The sequence below is a fragment of the Ambystoma mexicanum genome, chromosome 7q (assembly GCF_040938575.1).
Source record: "Ambystoma mexicanum isolate Mex_15411 chromosome 7q, UKY_AmexF1_1, whole genome shotgun sequence".
Classification (NCBI taxonomy): domain Eukaryota; kingdom Metazoa; phylum Chordata; class Amphibia; order Caudata; family Ambystomatidae; genus Ambystoma; species Ambystoma mexicanum.
The window spans coordinates 1,037,248,422-1,037,267,980 of record NC_090941.1 but is presented as its reverse complement, the minus strand read 5'-3'; the positions used below and the strand labels follow the sequence as shown (position 1 = coordinate 1,037,267,980).

At 47.8% G+C, this 19,559-nt stretch overlaps 1 protein-coding gene across 2 annotated transcripts in view; it reads left to right on the top strand.

Moving 5' to 3' along the window:
* The window catches only part of LOC138528578 (rho-related GTP-binding protein RhoG-like), a 193,818-nt gene extending 178,198 nt beyond the window's left edge, over positions 1-15,620 (top strand). For both annotated transcript variants that reach the window (XM_069640349.1, XM_069640350.1), the window contains exon 2: positions 1-15,620. In XM_069640349.1, coding sequence (XP_069496450.1) covers positions 36-611 — 576 coding nt within the window. In that variant the 5' untranslated portion in view covers positions 1-35 and the 3' untranslated portion in view covers positions 612-15,620.
* The last annotated feature ends 3,939 nt before the right edge of the window (positions 15,621-19,559 follow it).

Here is a 19,559-nt window from a genome sequence, read left to right as displayed (position 1 = left end):
GTTGTTGACGTGGCACAGAGGGGACACCAGACGAGATGCAGAGCATTAAGTGTGTGGTGGTGGGAGACGGCGCTGTGGGGAAAACCTGCCTTCTGATCTGCTACACCACAAATGCCTTCCCAAAGGAGTACATCCCCACCGTCTTTGACAACTACAGCGCCCAAAGCACAGTGGATGGTAGGACCATTAGCCTAAACCTCTGGGACACCGCTGGCCAGGAGGAGTATGACAGGCTGAGGACCCTCTCCTACCCGCAGACCAACGTCTTCATCATCTGCTTCTCCATCGCCAGCCCCCCATCCTACGAGAACGTGAAACACAAGTGGTTCCCGGAGGTCGGCCATCACTGCCCCAACGTGCCCATTCTGCTGGTGGGCACCAAGAAAGATCTACGAAACAACGCGGAGATCATGAAAAAGCTCAAGGAGCAGAACCAGGTGCCCATCACCCAGCAGCAGGGGACCAGCCTCTCCCGGCAGATCCACGCCGTCAAGTACATGGAGTGCTCGGCGCTGAACCAGGAGGGCATCAAGGAGGTCTTCATGGAGGCAGTGCGGGCCGTGCTCAATCCCGCCCCCGTGAAGCGGAAACCAGGCTGCCGCCTACTGTGACGCAGTAATGGTTCTTGGCCCCTCCCACTTGGTTTAAAATTTTAATTTCTCTGTGTTTACACATTTTTTGGATTTACCTGCAAGTTCCTGCTTTCTCTTCTCTTACCGGTCTCAAGGCTGCTGGCGGATCCTGTGGTGAAGTGAAGCCCTGGTGCCTCCCACCCAGGACCTTTGACCATGCGCCCAAATGTAACCAAAGATAAAGCCCCATACACTCACTGGTACCCAAAGAAGAACCTTTTGCACTAGGTTTATAGCAACGAAGGCCTTGTCCAGCACGTGAGCAAATCAGTATTTAAAGAGACCTTGATGTATTCCAATTTCTGAGGCCAATATACCAAATATGTTGAGGGACAACCTAAGAGTGAGCGGTTGCATTAAAAGAGCAGTGTTGTCACCAAAAGTTAAGGGGACCTCTGTCCAGAAGTTGTTATTATGCCTTTGGGGGTTTCATGAATTTCAAAAAGGGGTGTTGCTCCCCAGTCACCCACTCCTTCTTAGTGTTGGGAATGAAAAGCTGCCGGACTTGGTCACGGTGCAGTTCTCAAGCAGTTTAAGGACTCAAACATTGCTGTGCTCGCCATTCCTAAATGCAAGCCTTCAATCCACTTCACACAAGTCAGGTCAGTGGTGCAGCAGATAGTATGACCCCTGTAAGCTCCTGTGCCAAGAAGAGCCAGCCAGCAGCCATCAAACCATACAACAGACAATAGAACACACCAACCAATCCAAGCATGTCTGTGGCTGCGGAGAGGCATGCCAGAAGGAGCAGGTGCGTGGCCGCTGAGACCTGCAATAAGCAAGCCAACCAGCGGTCATGCAATATACAACCCACTCAGCAGAGCCAGCAAGCAACCATCAACCCATGCCACAGACAATAAAGAACATCAACCAATCCAAGCATGTCTGTGGCTGAGGAGAGGCATGCCAGAAGAAGCAGGTGCATGGCCAATGAGACCTGCAATAAGCAACCAAACCAGGGGTCATGCAACAAACAACCCACTCAGCAGAGCTAGCAAGCAGCCATCAACCCATGCAAGGAAGGTAGCAAGATTGTTGGCAACAGACAACAGAACGCACCAACCAATCCAAGCATGTCTATGGCTGAGGAGAGGCATACCAGAAGAAGCAGGTGCGTGGCCGCTGAGACCTGCAATAAGTAACCTAACCAGCGGTCATGCAATAAACAACCCACTCAGCAGAGCTAGCAAGCAGCCATCAACCTATGCAAGAAAGGTAGCAAGCTTGTTGCCAACAGACCACAGAATGCACCAACCAATCCAAGCATGTCTGTGGTTGGGGAGAGGCATGCCAGAAGAAGCAGGTGTGTGGCCGCTGAGACCTGCAATAAGCAACCCAATCAGAGGTCATGCAATAAACAACCTACTGAGCAGAGTCAGCAAACAGCCATCAACCCACGCAACAGACAATAAAAAACAGCAACCAATCCAAGCATGTCTGTGGCTGAGGAGAGGCATGCCAGAAGAAACAGGTGCATGGCCAATGAGACCTGCAATAAGCAACCAAACCAGGGGTCATGCAATAAACCACCCACTCAGCAGAGCCAGCAAGCAGCCACCAACCCATGCAACAGACAATAAAAAACACCAACCAATCCAAGCATGTCTGTGGCTGTGGAGAAGCATGCCAGAAGAAGTAGGCGTGTGGCCGCTGAGACCTGCAATAAGGAACCTAACCAGCAGTCCTACAATAAACAACCTACTCAGCAGAGCCAGCAAGCAGCCATCAACCCATGCAATAGACAATAAAACACAACAACCAATCCAAGCATGTCTGTGGCTGTGTAGAGGCATGCCAGAAGTAGCAGACACATGGCCACTGAGACCTGCAATAAGCAACCCAACCAGCGGTCATGCAATAAACAACCCACTCAGCAGAACCAGCAAGCAGCCATCAACCCACACAACAGACAATAAAACACACCAACCAATCCAAGCATCTCTGTGGCTGCTGAGAGGCATGCCAGAAGGAACAGGTGTGTGGCTGCTGAAAACTGCAATAAGCAACCCAACCAGCGGTCATGCAATAAACAACCTACTAAGCAAAGCCAGTAAGCAGCCATCAACCCATGTAACAGACAAAAGAACAACAACCAATCCAAGCATGTCTGTGGCTGGGGAGAGGCATTCCAGAAGAAGCAAGTGCGTGGCCGATGAGACCTGCAATAAACAACCCAACCAGCAGTCATGCTATAAACAACCTACTCAGCAGAGCCAGCAAGCAGCCATCAACCCATGTAACAGACAAAAAAACACCAACCAATCCAAGCATGTCTGTGGCTGCGGAGAGGCATGCCAGAAGTAGCAGACACATGGCCACTGAGACCTGCAATAAGCAACCCAACCAGCGGTCATGCAATAAACAACCCACTCAGCAGACCCAGCAAGCAGCCATCAACCCACACAACAGACAGTAAATAAACACCAACCAATCCAAGCATGTCTGTGGCTGCGGAGAGGCATGCTAGAAGAAGCAGTGTGTGGCCAATGAGACCTCCAATAAGCAACCAAACCAGCGGTCATGCAATAAACAACCCACTCAGGAGAGCCAGCAAGCAGCCACCAACCCATGCAACAGACAGTAAAAAAACACCAACAAATCCAAGCATGTCTGTGGAGAAGCATGCCAGAAGAATAATGTGTGTGGCCACTGAGACCTGCAATAAGCAACCCAACCAGCGGTCATGCAATAAACAACTCACTCAGCAGAGCCAGCAAGCAGCCATCAACCCATGCAGCAGACAATAAAAAACACCAACCAATCCAAGCGTGTCTGTGACTTAGGAGATGCATGCCAGAAGAAGGAGGTGTGTTGCTGCTGAGACCTGCAATAAGCAAACCAACCAGCGGTCATGCAATAAACAACCCAACTAACAGCATAATCCTTTCTTTGGCCAATGGGTTGACATGCCATGTAAAAACTAACCGTATACTGTTGTTTCATCTACACAAATTACTGAGTGGTAAATTACTTTGCTGTAGTTATTTTGGGATGGTAAAATAGGTAGGTTTATGTTATGGGCTAGGTGGTGTAAAGGGATGGAGGTGCTGGATAGCGTGGTGGTCAGGGTATGAGTGGCACCCCATTAAAATAAAACAAAAAGAAACACTGCCATGAATTAAGTACCGTGCTTATCATCCAGTGGCGTCTGTCAATGAAATCATGTAGAACCATAAATAATTCAACCAGCAAACCCGTTTCGATGGATGCTGATCTGACATCAATAAACTGTTCATGCAGTATGTGCTGCATGTCTACAAAGGATGGAATTTAGTACATATCGCACTCAACAAAGGAAGGATGTCTGCAGCTATTTAGCTAAGCTACAATAAATAACCCTACAGGCAAGGAATACTCCAAACAAGAGAAGCATGGCCCTGTCTGCTGTGCCAACAGGCAATGAGCGAACACCTCAGCGCAGAGACCAGTCCCATAGCCACTGAGCCAACAGGCAACAATCAAACACCCCAACCAAGAGACCAGCCCCAGAGCCGCTGAGCTAACAGGCAATGAGGAAACACCTCCAGGAAGAGAACAGTGCCATAGCTGCTGAGCCAACAAGCAATGAGCAAACACCTGAACCAACAGTGCCATAGCCGCTGAGCCAACGGGCAATGAATAAACACCTCAACCAAGAGTCCAGCCCCATAGCTGCTGAGCTAACAGGCAATGAGCAAACACCCCAACCTAAAGATCAGCCCCATAGCCGCTGAGCCAACAGGCAATGAACAAGCACGCCAACCAAGAGATCAGCCCCATAGCCGCTGAGCCAACGGGCAATGAACAAGCACCCCAACTAAGAGACCAGCCCCATAGCCGCTGACCCAACAGGCAATGAGCAAACACCCCAACCAAGAGACCAGCCCCATAGCCACTGAGGCAACGGGCAATGAGCAAACACCTCCAGGAAGAGAACAGTGCCATAGCCGCTGGGCCAACAGGCAATGAGCAAACACCTGAACCAACAGTGCCATAGCCGCTGAGCCAATGGGCAATGAACAAACATCTCAACCATGAGACCAGCCCCATAGCTAATGAGCTAACAGGCAATGAACAAACACCTCCAGCAAGAGATCAGCCCTATAGCCGATGAGCCAACAGGCAATGTGCAAACACCCCAAACAAGAGATCAGCCCCATAGCCGCTGAGCCTGCAGGCAATGCACAAACACCCCAACCAAGAGATCAGCCCCATAGCTGCTGAGCCAACAGGCAATGAACAAGCACCCCAACCAAGAGACCAGGCACATAGCCACTGAGCCAACAGGCAATGAGCAAATACCTGCAGCAAGAGAACAGTGCCATAGCCGCTGAGACAACAGGCAATGAACAAACACCTGAACACACAGTACCATAGCTGCTGAGCCAACGGACAATGAGAAAACATCTGAACCAACAGTGCCATAGCTGCTGAACCAATACGCAATGAATACCCAAACCAAGAGAAGCACTGTGCTTGCTTAGCCAATAGGCAACTCACTACCCCATCCAACAAAAGAATGCCTGTGCCTGCTTAGCCAAAGGGAAATTAACTACCCCATTTAAGAAAAGTCTGCCTGGGTAACTACCCCATTCAAGAGAAACCTGTCCCTGGCTTCCGAGTCAATATGCATTGAACAAACACCTCAAGTAAGAGAACAGTCCCATAGCTGCATAGTCAACAGGCAATAACCAACCCAACAAAGATATATCTGTGACTATGGCCAGGTGTCCAATAAGTAACCATAGAAATAGACAACAGACTGTGACTGCTGAGCCGGCAGTCAATGAACACCCCAAACAAGAGAAGAGACCCCTGGATGGTGAGACATTTGGTACAGAATACCCCAACCAAGGGAAGCCTACCCGTGTCTGCCTAGCTGACTGGCAATTACACACCCCACCCAAGAGAAACATGTCTGTGGCTGCTGAGCCAACAGGTAGCAAACACCCCCAACCACGAGAAAACTCCCATGTCCGCTGACCTGAAAGCAAGATATACCCCTGCCAACAGAATCATGCCTGTGACTGCTGAGCTGCCAGTCAAAGGTACACCCTAACCCTGAGATGCACTGCCCTGGCTACTGCGCGGTTCGGCAAAGAACGTGAAACCTTGAGAAGCATGGCAATTAACCACCCAAACCAAGAGAAGCATGACCCTGCCTACTGTGTCATTAGGCCAAGAACACGAACCCATGAGAAGCATGGCCATGTCTACATAGCCGATAGACAATTAACCAACCCAACCAAGAGAAATGTGCCCCCGGCTGCTGAGCCGAGAGGTAATTTGCACCCGAGCAGCGCCTGTGGCCACTGAGCCAGATTGAAGCCTCTTCCCTTGCAAGCTTTAAGCACTAAAGACTCAGGGATTCCTGCCAAGTCGAATACGGAAGCCGCTCATGCCTACTGCAGTCCCAACAGTTGAATACTTTGTGTTGATAAGCTCCAAAAATGCCATCATTTTACATAATCGTTCCAAGTAAAAGGCCAACTGTCACATGGCCATGAAAGAAAAAAAAAGAGTTGCCGAGGCAACCGAGCCGAGATCCTGTTTGTCAATGGGTTCAGTATGCAAGAAATGCCACAAACGCCATCATATGACCGCAGCAGTTACGCAGGAGTACGGCAGCGTACGGAGCGAGGGGCGGGGGGGGGGCTCTGGTGTGTGGACAATGCTAATCATTTGGTAATGTGTGGCTTTTCTTTCTCAAAGGGCCGGTTCCCACAAGGCAATCTTGCTCAGCAGGGCCCTTAGAAGCAGCGCGTGGCTCAGACAAAGAGCTGAGTTACTAAGGAGATTGGAGGCCCTGGTTTTTTAAACGATATCCATTTCACCAGCACGCTCTGCCCCATGCGTCACCCGTTTCCTTCCAAAGAGAAGGCACCTGAACCCCTACGCATTGCCAAAGGACACTTACTGAGAAACAAAGTAATGCGATGGGGCAATGTCTTGTGAATGTGTGTTGAAGACACATGCATGCACAAGTGACCTGGAATGCACAAGTGACCCGGAATGCACAAGGGACCTGAAATGCTCCAGTGACCTGGAATGCACATGTGACCTGGCCTGATAAAATTCCCTGGAATGCACAAGTTCCCTGGAATGCTCCAGTGACCTTGAATGTACAAGTGACCCGGAATGATCAAGTGACCTGGAATGCACAAGTGACCTCAAAGGGCAACCCTTTCTCCCCAGAATCCTGCTAAGGGTTTCGAAGACCACATTTTTACGGGGATCCCCAATTCTTCTTTGCGACTCTGCTCGTGGCATGGTGCAGTCGCGCATCCTGGTGGACCAAGTCTGCCTGTAGGCATTACATGAGCCCTATCCTTTGCAGATTCCAGTGACGGGACATGCCTCACTTTCAGTCGACAGCAGATATGGTCACCTCACCTGCCTCATGAACCCCTACCTAGAGAACCTCAAGATGGAGGTGATGTACGAGTGGTGATACTTAAGCATGTCCGCTGTCTTTGACTTCCCTACAATCACTTGAGCCTAAAGCATGGAAGGGTACTACCTACCAGACCCCATTTCCTTCCATAACTGTCCTGGTTACCACATCGCCCGCAAGACCCAGGTTAATTTGTCCATCTGCTGGTGCACAAACCAATGGCAACACAGCTTGAAGGCATCGCAAAGCCCATGGACTGCAATATGAGTTGTTCACTGGAGCAGTGGACCAGAAAAGCACAGTAGCGCTGAATTTCCTTATTCTTAATTGTGATGTTTGGACCAAGCCATGAGCACAGATTTCTTAGCAAGATGCATATCTGCTGTTGCATGTTAGCGATGAAGCCCTTGTGTGTGGGAAAGTCCTCGAGGGCCTTTGGAGGGTGTGGGGTGGTCGGGGAGATGCGGAAAGGGTTTGCACTCTGCCCTCTTAGCGGGCATTCATGCTGAGATCGAGCACTCAACGTGAACTGATTGGCCAATGGGGGCTTCTCCCACTAGCAACAGCTGATGCTTGTCGGAGCGACGAAAGACCCATGAGTAGACCCATGAGTAGACCCATGAGTAGGCCCATGCGAAGACCCATGAGAATACCCATGAGAAGACCCATGAGTAGACCCATGAGTAGACCCATGAGAAGACCCATGAAAAGACCCATGAGTAGACCCATGAGTAGACCCATGAGAAGACCCATGAGAAGACACATGAGTAGACCCATGAGTAGACCCATGAGTAGACCCATGAGTAGTTTGCTGTTTATTTTAATAAAGACTATTGATCCAAGTACTGTCTGAAATGTTCAATGCACGGTTTCCTTTTAACTATGATAATAATCAGTGAGGTGGGTGTGATTGACTGCCCTCAGCTACGAGGAACATCCTGCAGTGTCGTTCCTCAAATGCAGCTCTGGCAAAGTACCCCAATTCTCTCTAACCATAAAAGGGGATCTCCAAGGGCAGCCACTTCATGACCCACATACAGAGCTATGCCTCAAATCGGATGTCATGCACGCCCTGGCAGCTCTGTCCCCTCACAATGCTCCCATAGAGCCCTGTATCCTGCCCTGGTTTAGCCAACAGCATACACTGCACTGTCCTGGTTGACTACTAGAGCAGCAGCTTGTCAGTACCCATAATTCCTGGTTTAACTGCTGGTGAGTAGAGCAGCAGCTTCTCAGTGCCCATAATTCCTCGTGTAACTACTGGTGAGTAGAGCAGCAGCTTCTCAGTGCCTATAATTCCTGGTGTAACTAATGGTGAGTAGAGCAGCAGCGTCTCAGTGCCCATCATTCCTGGTTTGACTAATGATGAGTAGAGCAGCAGCTTCTCACTGTCCATCATTCCTGGTGTAACTACTGGTGAGTACAGCAGCAGCTTCTCAGTGCCCATCATTCCTGGTTTAACTACTGGTGAGTAGAGCAGCAGCTTCTCAGTGCCCATCATTCCTGGTTTAACTAGTGGTGAGTAGGGCAGCAGCCTCTCAGTGGCCATCATTCTTGGTTTGACTAATTATGAGTAGAGCAGCAGCTTCTCACTGCCCATCATTCCTGGTTTGTCTACTGATGGGTGGAGCAGCAGCTTCTCACTGCCCATCATTCCTGGTTTGACTACTGATACGTAGAGTGTCACCTTCTAAGTGCCCATCATTCCTGGTTTGACTAATGATGATAAGAGCAGCAGCTTCTCAGTGCCCATCATTCCTGGTTTACCTAGTGGTGAGTAGAGCAGCAGCTTGTCAATGCCCATAATTCCTGGTTTAACTACTGGTGAGTAGAGCAGCAGCTTCCCAGTGCCCATAATTCCTGGTGTAACTACAGGTGAATAGAGCAGCAGCTTCTCAGTCCCCATCATTCCTGCTTTAACTACTGGTGAGTAGAGCAGCAGCTTCTCAGTGCCCATCATTCCTGGTGTAACTACTGGTGAGTAGACCAGCAGCTTCTCACTGGCCATCATTCCTGCTTTAACTAGTGGTGAGTAGAGCAGCAGCTTCTCAGTGCCCATAATTCCTGGTGTAACTACTGGTGAGTAGAGCAGCAGCTTCTCAGTGCCCATCATTCCTGGTATAACTAGTGGTGAGTAGAGCAGCAACTTGTCAGTGCCTATAATTCCTGGTTTAACTACCGGTGAGTAGAACAGCAGCTTCTCAGTGCCCATAATTCCTGGTGTAACTACTGGTGAGTAGAGAATCAGCTTCTCAGTGCCCATAATTCCTGGTGTAACTACTGGTGAGTAGAGAAACACCTTCTCAGTGCCCATCATTCCTGGTTTAACTAGTGGTGAGTAGAGCAGCAGCCTGTCAGTGCCCACAATTCCTGGCTTAACTACTGGTGAGTAGAGCAGCAGCTTCTCAGAGCCCATAATTCCTGGTTTAACTACTGGCGAGTAGAGCAGCAGCTTCTCAGTGCCCATAATTCCTGGTGTAACTACAGGTGAGTAGAGCAGCAGCGTCTCAGTGCCCATCATTCCTGGTTTAACTACTGGTGTGTAGAGCAGCAGCTTGTCAGTGCCCATAATTCCTGGTGTAACTACTGGTGAGTAGAGCAGCAGCTTCTCAGTGCCCATCATTCCTGGTTTAACTAGTGGTGAGTAGAGCAGCAGCTTCTCAGTGCCCACCATTCCTGGTTTGACTAATGATGAGTAGAGCAGCAGCTTCTCACTGCCCATCATTCCTGGTGTACCTACTGGTGAGTAGAGCAGCAGCTTCTCAGTGGCCATCATTGCTAGTTTAACTACTGGTGAGTAGAGCAGCAGCTTCTCAGTGCCCATAATTCCTGGTGTAACTACTGGTGAGTAGAGCAGCAGCTTCTCAGTGCCCATCATTCCTGGTTTAACTAGTGGTGAATAGAGCAGCAGGCTCTCAGTGTCCATCATTCCTGGTTTGACTAATTATTAGTAGAGCAGCAGCTTGTCAATGCCCATAATTCCTGTTTTAACTACTGGTGAGTAGAGCAGCAGCTTCTCAGTGCCCATAATTCTCGGTGTAACTACTGGTGAGTAGAGCAGCAGCTTCTCAGTGCCCATCATTCCTGGTTTAACTACTGGTGAGTAGAGCAGCAGCTTTTCAGTGCCAATAATTCCTGGTTTAACTACCGGTGAGTAGAGCAGCAGCTTCTCAATGCCCATCATTACTGGTTTAACTACTGGTGAGTATAGCAGCAGCTTCTCAGTGCCCATAATTCCTGGTTTAACTACTGGTGAGAAGAGCAGCAGCTTCTCGCTGCCCATCATTCCTGGTTTGACTATTGATGCGTAGAGTGGCAGCCTCTCAGTGCCCATCATTCCTGGTTTGACAAATGATGAGTAGAGCAGCAGCTTCTCACTGTCCATCATTCCTGGTTTGACTACTGATGCGTAGAGCAGCAGCTTCTCAGTGCCCATCATTCCTGGTTTAACTACTGGTGAGTAGAGCAGCAGCTTGTCAGTGCCCATAATTCCTGGTTTAACTACTGGTGAGTAGAGCAGCAGCTTCTCAGTGTCCATAATTCCTGGTGTAACTACTGGTGAGTAGAGCAGCAGCTTCTCAGTGCCCATCATTCCTGGTTCAACTAGTGGTGAGTAGAGCAGCAGCTTGTCAGTGCGCATAATTCCTGGTTTAACTACTGGTGAGTAGAGCAGCAGCTTCTCAGTGCCCATAATTCCTGGTGTGACTACTGGTGAATAGAGCGGCAGCTTCTCAGTGCCCATCATTCCTGGTTTAACTAGTGGTGAGTAGAACAGCAGCCTCTCAGTGCCCATCATTCCTGGTTTGACTAAGTATGAGCAGAGCAGCAGCTTCTCACTGCCCATCATTCCTGGTTTAAGTAGTGGTGAGTAGAGCAGCATCTTGTTAATGCCCATAATTCCTGGTTTAACTACTGGTGACTAGAGCAGCAGCTTCTCAGTGCCCATAATTCCTGGTGTTACTACTGGTGAGTGGAGCAGCAGCTTATCAGTGCCCATAATTCCTGGTGTAACTACTGGTGAGTAGAGCAGCAGCTTCTCAGTGCCCATCATTCCTGGTTTAACTAGTGGTGAGTAGAGCAGCTGCCTCTCAGTGCCCATCATTCCTGGTTTGACTACTGATGGGTAGAGCAGCAGCTTCTCACTGCCCATCATTCCTGGTTTGACTACTGATGATTAGAGCAGCTGCTTCTCAGTGCCCATCATTCCTGGTTTAACTAGTGGTGAGTAGAGCAGCAGCTTGTTAATGCCCATAATTCCTGGTTTAACTACTGGTGAGTAGAGCAGCAGCTTCTCAGTGCCCATAATTCCTGGTGTAACTACTGGTGAGTAGAGCAGTAGCTTCTCAATGCCCATCATTACTGGTTTAACTACTGGTGAGCATAGCAGCAGCTTCTCAGTGCCCATCATTCCTGGTTTAACTACTGGTGAGTAGAGCAGCTGCTTCGCGCTGCCCACCATTCCAGGTTTGACTATATTGATGCGTAGAGTGGCAGCTTTCCAGTGCCCATCATTCCTGGTTTGACAAATGATGAGTAGAGCAGCAGCTTCTCACTGGCCATCATTCCTGGTTTGACTACTGATGTGTAGAGCAGCAGCTTCTCACTGCCCATCATTCCTGGTCTGACTACTGATGCGTAGAGCAGCAGCTTCTCAGTGCCCATCATTCCTGGTTTGAATAATGATGATTAGAGCAGCAGCTTCTCAGTCCCCATCATTCCTAGTTTGACTAATGATGAGTAGAGCAGCAGCTTGTCACTGCCCGTCATTCCTGGTTTGACTAATGATGATTAGAGCAGCAGCTTCTCAGCACCCATCATTCCTGGTTTGACTAATGATGATTAGAGCAGCAGCTTCTCAGTGCCCATCATTCGTGGTTTGACTAATGATGATTAGAGCAGCTTTTCAGTGCCCATTTTTCCTGGTTTGACTTATGATGATTTGAGCAGCAGCTTCTCAGCGCCCATCCTTCCTGGTTTGACTTATGATGATTAGAGCAGCAGCTTCTCAATGCCCATCATTCGTGGTTTGACTAATGATGATTAGAGCAGCTTTTCAGTGCCCATTATTCCTGGTTTGACTTATGATGATTAGAGCAGCAGCTTCTCAGTGCGCATCATTCCTGGTTTGACTAATGATGATTAGAGCAGCAGCTTTCCAGTGCCCATATTTCCTAGTTTGACTAATGATGATTAGAGCAGCAACTTCTCAGTGCCCATCATTCCTGGTTTGACTAATGATGATTAGAGCAGCAGATTTGTCTGTGCACATAATTCCTGGTTTGTCATGATGTGACATGTCCCCTAGCCCAGTGACTGTACCCCAGCAGTCCAGCACACTAGTGACCACCCACCGCATTGACAAAGTGTCTCCGACTCCACCAAGCCACCATCCCCATACTCCCACTAGCCACTCATATTCTTTTTTGATTTTGGTACTGTTTATTGGTACTGCTTCATGCTGCTTTTCACGTTGAGGCAATGGCTCCGACAAAGCACGCCATTTGGAGAGCAATGCTCAGAACTTCCAGATACTGTCAAAACCAAATGTGGGTAGGTTGTCCTATAGCCACTGGCCTGCAAAGGCGCTAATGACATATATCCTTGTATTGGTGCTATATTGCGCACTAGTTAGTTATGTTGCACTCATATTCTGGTGATGGGGAGAGTATTTAAGCCATAGACTTGCACAATAGCCTGTCACTTAAGGGTTAAATGATATATCGGGTTTCTGCCCCGTCCATGGCACTGAAACAGCCTTGCTAGACCTCAAGACAAAAATCGAGAAGTTAAAGGATAGCAGAAAAAAGCTTTGCTACTCTTACTGGACTTGTCAGCAGCTTTTGACTTGGTGGATCATGCAGTTTTATGCAACCACCTTAGGCTCGCTGCCAACTTCACAGGGGAAGCTATAGCCTGGGTCCAATCCTTTCTAGCCAACCGGACTATGAAACTTTTCTCTACCTCCACCTGCGCTTATCCCATCCAAATAACATGTGGAGTCCCACAGGGCTCCTGTGTCTCACCCACCATGTACAACATATTCACCAAGCCACTGTTTGACAAGTTGGACAGACTGGGCGTCACCTACACTAATTACGCAGATGACACCCAGATGCTCATTCCCCTTTTGGGCAACTACGAAGCAGACCTGACCTTGGTGAATAAGATATACATCCTCATTCAGGCATGGATGGCGACCCATAGCCTCTGCCTGAACGACGATAAAACTGAGATCTTGCTCCTCGGATCTGACTCTAACCTAAAAAAGCTCACCCCTAACTACGCATCTTTTAATATTGACAACAACATCATTAAGGTCATGCCGGAGGTTAAAACACTAGGATTCTATCTGAACTCCCCTCTCACCCTTAAGAGGCAAGTCAACTCCCTCTCCTCTACAACAGCTTACACCTGTAAATGAATCCGAGCTGCTAGACCATTCCTCTCCAGAGCCAGCTGTCTCCCCCCCAAAGACTGCAAAATAGCGCCCTAAGAGCAGCATTGAACATCCCACCTAGAGGGCACATCTCTAAATACCGGACAGAGGCCCATTGGCTAAAAACAAAGGATAGAATCCTCCTTACAACCATCTCTATTACTTCCAAATGCCTAAATAATCTAGCACCTCCTTACCTCTCTGAAAAAATCACCAGAAGATCTACAACCCGACCTACAAGATCTGCTAACACATTCATGCTTGAAATCCCCAGATTTAAAATGGCCACGGCTGGTGGAACCAGCTTCCCTGTCAAAGCTGTGCAATCATGGAACACTCTCCCAATTGACTTCAGAGGCCCGCTACAGTACGGCAGGTTTAGAAGCAACGCGCTCAAATGGCTTTGCACTAACAACCAGTAGCAACCTTCTCCTACCCCACGACCACCCTATCCTCTTGACACTACCCTGACCTCCACTGCACTTAACATTACCACAGTAACTTACATACTGAACCTTTTATCCATAGCTGCGGGCACCCTCCTAACATACGCAATGTTAAGCCTGATCCATGCTATGTATATGACCAGTTTCTCCAACCAACTATGTTCTTTTCTTCCCATTGGCAATTGTCTGTACTGTACTATATTCTGTATTTTACATTCTACTTACTTGCACTGTAACTAAGCTTCGAGACTTCTTGTACTGCTGCGCCCAGCTGCCCAAGGGCTTGGTGCGCATTATCAAATAAATAAACAAACAAACAAACAAACATACATATATCAATCCAGAAATATGACATGCATATAAGTGAATCCACCACACCTCACTCTCAAGAGGGGTTAACACCCCCTTCAACCGCCAGTGCAACATGCTTATCTAATAAAACAAGGGATAATATTAAATCTGCATTTATTTGAAGACTATTTTGCTTGAAATAATTGATTGCAATAATTTCCCGAGAAATGTTTCAAATTTGAAATCCATCTGACAAATCTATTTGCCACATCTATGAAACAAGTTCATATAGAAGTGGCAGCTATAGACTTTTATTTAAGATCTATTGGTCAAAGAAAAAAGGATATTTTTGAGGGGATTTGTATATTTATTTTTGATTTGAAAAACTGAATATATTTCGTGATATTTTACATAAATTGTTGTTTTTGCCAGAGGTACTTAGGCATTAATGCTTTTAAAAAATGTAAATTGTTTTTTTAGTAAAATAAATCGACTTTTCACAAGGCAAAACTATCACTATATCATACATCAAGTAAAAATAAACAATCATATAATAAAACAGACACGAAACAATCACTAGATTATATGCGAAAAAAGATGCACAAAGTAAGATTAATAAGAGAACAGTAAAATAAAAAAGAGAAATATTACAAAATGTCATCTAAGTTAACAAATTCTGCTTATCTGATACTGCAGTCATCTCAAGACTAATAAGAAACGAATGCTGTTATGTCAAGCAAAATAATCTTTCAATAGCTGTAGGTGTAATAACATGTATCGTCTCATTAGGTAAGCACTTTCAGCTGCCATATGGAAGAGGGAGTTGTTCACCCAGCATGAGAGTGCAGTGTTGCCCATGCACCTATGGGTATGACTTATTTCTAGGTATGTGTCTTCACCATCTGCCACCACCTCCTGCTCTTACAGGCCTCCTATATGGATAACTCTCCAAGGATCTTCTTGCAATGAGGACTGGCCATGCACACCACTATCCAGTCTTTACCCTGAGACCCAGCCCCGGTGCTTCAAAAAATTCTGCAAGGACCCCAGAGTAACAGATGCTACAGTCATTGGTTGCTTCAAATCCTCAGGCTGTCCAAATCAGTATCTAGGGCAGACTATTAGGAACCCTTCCAAGTCAGGAGAAGTGTTCTGAAAAATGCAATGTGCTCCAAGCCCAGTTCCAATATATATGTAGTGGTTCAGGCATGCAACCCTTTTAATACTGAAATATTTGTCAATTGTAATGATCTGTGGTCATTCTTATGTTCCCAAAATTCTCTCTGATTTTATGCAATGAAGCAAAGAGACCTCATTGGTGCTATTTGTCCCTTTCTTCTTTCTCATAGGGGGATGTGAAAAGAGTATAGCAGTAGGGAATCAGACTGTCCATCTTGAAATGATAAATGTCTATCATTAAATAAAGTATATGGTGTCTTTAAGTTTTGATAATGCACTTTGCTCAGTAAGACTGCAATCTATTCTGGAAGTCATCATCAGAAATTAATATTGTAAAATGTTAAAACGAACCAGTTTTCAATGTTTGTACTATTCAATATTTTTTCTTTTTTTATAGCTTCTTTTGTTGAAAATGCGCCTGGTTTTTTCTCTGAAAATGTCCATCATTCTTGCAAAAGGTTGCAAAAGGTTGTGTGCACAATCACCAATACTATAAAAAATAGAAAATAAATGCTGTTGTAGACTTAGCAGGTTTTTTTTCGTTTGGACCCTTACAAGGTTTCCCCTTGCAAAGCCCCCTAGAGTCCACTCAGAGCCTCTCTGTGTCCACCTAAAATCTGGACAATGCACCCACAGTATGAAGGTGACATTCCTAAAGGATGCAAACAAACGAGGTGATGGCTGGAAGGATTGGATTTAATACTAACCTCTGGCATTGCTCTGGGCAACCCTCCAGACCATTGTTCTTCAGCCTGCCAAGCCATTAAAGAAGGCGAAAGACCATATGCAAAACAGGATTGGTCCCACCCTTAAGGGGCCAGTCCAGTCGGAATTGCTAGGTCACATCCCTTCTGCTTGAGACCATAAGCATCCCTAGACATGTTTCCGCCTCATTGGGCATCATCACAGAGGAGTAGTTGGGTCTGTCACTAGGCCCAGCAAGCTCAGGACCCATGGCTGGGTATACACGTCCCACTTTGGGTGACCTATGCAAAACAAAAGAGGTGATGGCTGGAAGTTTAGAATTAATCCTAACCTCTGGCATTCCTCTGGGCAAACCTCCAGACCATCGTACTTCAGCCTGCTAAGCCATTGCAGAAGGGAAAGGACCATATGCAAATCAGGTTTGGTCCCACCTCTAAGGGAGCAGTCCAGTCGGAACTGCTAGATCACATCCCTTCTGCACGAGACCACAAGCATCCCCATCCATGTTTAATCCTTTTTGGGCATCATCAGTGAGGAGTAGCTTGGGTCTCTAGGCCTAGCAGGCTCAGACCCACGTCTGTGCATACCCGTCCCACTTGAGGTGACTCATGCAAAACAAAAGAGGTGATGGCTGGAAGGTTTCAAATGACTTCTAACCTCTGGCATTGCTCTGGGAAACCCTCCAGACCATCGCTCCTCACCTGCCAAGCCATTACTGAAGGTGAAAGACTATATGCAAGCCAGGTTTGGTCCCACCCCTAAGGGTGCAGTCTAGCCCGAACTGCTAGGTCACATCCCTTCTGCAGGACAACACAAGCTTCCCCAGATATGTTTTAGACTCAATGGACGTCATCAGTTAGGAGTAGCTTGGTTCTCTAGATCCAGCAGGCTCGGGACCCACGTCTGGGCATATCCGTCCCACTCGGTATGATTTATGCAAAACAAATGAGGTGATGGCCGGAAGGTTTGGAATTAATCCTAACCTCTGGCATTGCTCTGGAAAAGCCTTCACACCATCGTTTTTCAGCCTGCCAAGCCATTACAGAAGGGGAAAGACCATATGCAAATCAGGCTTGGTTTCACCCCTAAGGAGACAATCCAGCTTGAACTGCTAGATCACATCCCTTCTGAACAAAACCGCAAGCATCCCCAGACATGTTTCACCTTCATTGGACATCATCAGTGAGAAGTAGCTTGGTTCTCTAGGCCCAGCAGGCCCGGACCCACGTCTGGGCATACCCGTCCCACTAGAGGTGACTTTTGCAAAGCAAAAGAGGTGATGGCTGGAAGGTTTAGAATTAATCCTAACCCCTGGCCTTTCCCTGGGCAACCCCCAGACCATCGTTCTCCATTCGTTCCAATTACAGAAGTGGAAAAACCATATGCAAATCAGGCTTGGTTATCCCCATTGGGCATCATCAGCATCCGGGCCCAGCAAGCTCAGGACCCACATCAGGGTATACTCAGCCCACTCAGTGTGACTTATGCAAAACAAAAGAGTTGATGGCCGTAGGTTTGGAATTAATTCTAACCTCTGGCATTGCTCTGGGCAACACTCCAGACCATCGTTCTTCATCCTGCCAAGCCATTACAGAAGGGGAAAGAGCATATGCAAATCAGGTTTGGTCCCACCCCTAAGGGGGCAGTCCAGCACAAACTGCAAGATCACATCCCTTCTACACGAGACCACAAGAATCCCCAGGCATGTTTTCACCTCATTGGATGTCATCAGTGAGAAGTTGCTTGGGTCTCTAGGCCCAGCAGGCTCAGGCCCCATCCCACTCGGGGCACTCGTGTATGCCCCGAGTGGGACGGGGCATACCCGTCACACTCGGTGTGACTTATGCAATAAATATGAGATGATGTCCAGAAGGTGTGAAATAAATCCTAACCTCTGGCATTATTCTGGGAAACCATCCAGACAATCGTTCTTCAACCTGCCAATCCATTACAGAAGGGGAAAGACCATATGCAAATCAGGCTCGGTCCCACCCCTAAGGGAGCAGTCCAGCTCGAACTGCTAGATCACATCCCTTCTGAACAAAACCGCAAGCCTCCCCAGACATGTTTTGGCTTCATTGGACATCATTAGTGAGCAATAGCTTGGTTCTCTAGGCCCAGCAGGTTCGGGACCCATGTCTGGGCTTACCCGTCCCACTTAGGATGACCTATGAAAAATAAAAGAAGTGATGGCTGGAAGGTTTAGAATTAATCCTAACCTGTGTCATTGCCCTGGGCAACCCTCCAGACCATTGTTCTTCAGCCTGCCAAGCCATTACAGAAGAGGAAAGACCATATGCAAATCAGGCTTAGCCCCACCTGTAAGGGGGCAGTACAGCCCAAACTGCTAGGTCACATCCCTTCTGCATGAGACCATAAGCATCCCAAGACATGTTTCGGTCACATTGGGTGTCATCAGTAAGAAGTAGCTTGGGACTCTAGGTCCAGCAGGCCTGGGACCCACGTCTGGGCATTCCCTTCCTGCTCGTGGTGACTTACGCAAAACAGGACACACACAATGACAGTGTAAGGCCTTCATTACAAGTTTGCCGGTCCAGAAAAAAGTGCTGCAAACAATGGTTACCAGCATCTTTTCCAGACCGGCAAACTACAAATGTGCCGGTAGAGGCCGTGAACTACCGACAGGCCTGACCTGCTGGTAGTTCAGGCCCCTTCAGGCAGAATTTTCACTGAAGCACTAGCACTGTTAGTAACGGTGCCGCTGCTCCAGGGTTCCCATTACCATGGAGTCATGTGGGACTCCCCGGGAATAACAATTTACTGATTCTCCGCCGCCCGTAATATCCCGGTATTACCGGGATATCAGACAGCAGAAACGGTTAAGCAAGTCAGCCGACAACCCGGTGGTAGCACCGGTGGGTTACCGGCCGACTCGTAATGAGGGCCTAAGTCTTCAAATACCAGTCTGGTCACCACCTCGGAGTTGCCTCTTTCGCTGCTGCTCTCATTCTACTTTTAACCATAACAAAGAGCACCCCCACCCCTATTGGACATATCAATAAGATGAAGAAGGAATTACAGAACATCCTCCCTTTGACCATTTAACTTCTGGCACCAATCTGTAGAAGCGCCAACCATGGCTGTCGGCGATGGTATCTTGTGAAGGTGTCAGAGCATGACAGGGAACCTACTTTCCGAGTTGCGTTCTTCCGGTTGGAGGAGTCCACATAGTCGGTGTAGGGGGTCCCAGAGATGGACGGATGTCGGTTTGGGCTTTTAGAGACTTTGTTGCAAGCAGCTCTGCCCAGTGCCATGGTGCAAGTTCAATACCCAATATGTTTACCAGCAAGGAACACTGCACTAGAAGCAAAGAACCCAAATACTGACGCAGTTGTTTACTAAAGCGCATGCATGAACCCAAGGTAGTGTCAAGCAGCAAAACATCAGAACCGATAGAGAAATGGCAGCTTGCTGCGGGACAGCAGGAACCCAAGAGCCGAAAGCTACAGAAGGAACCGAACAGAAATGCCAACAGC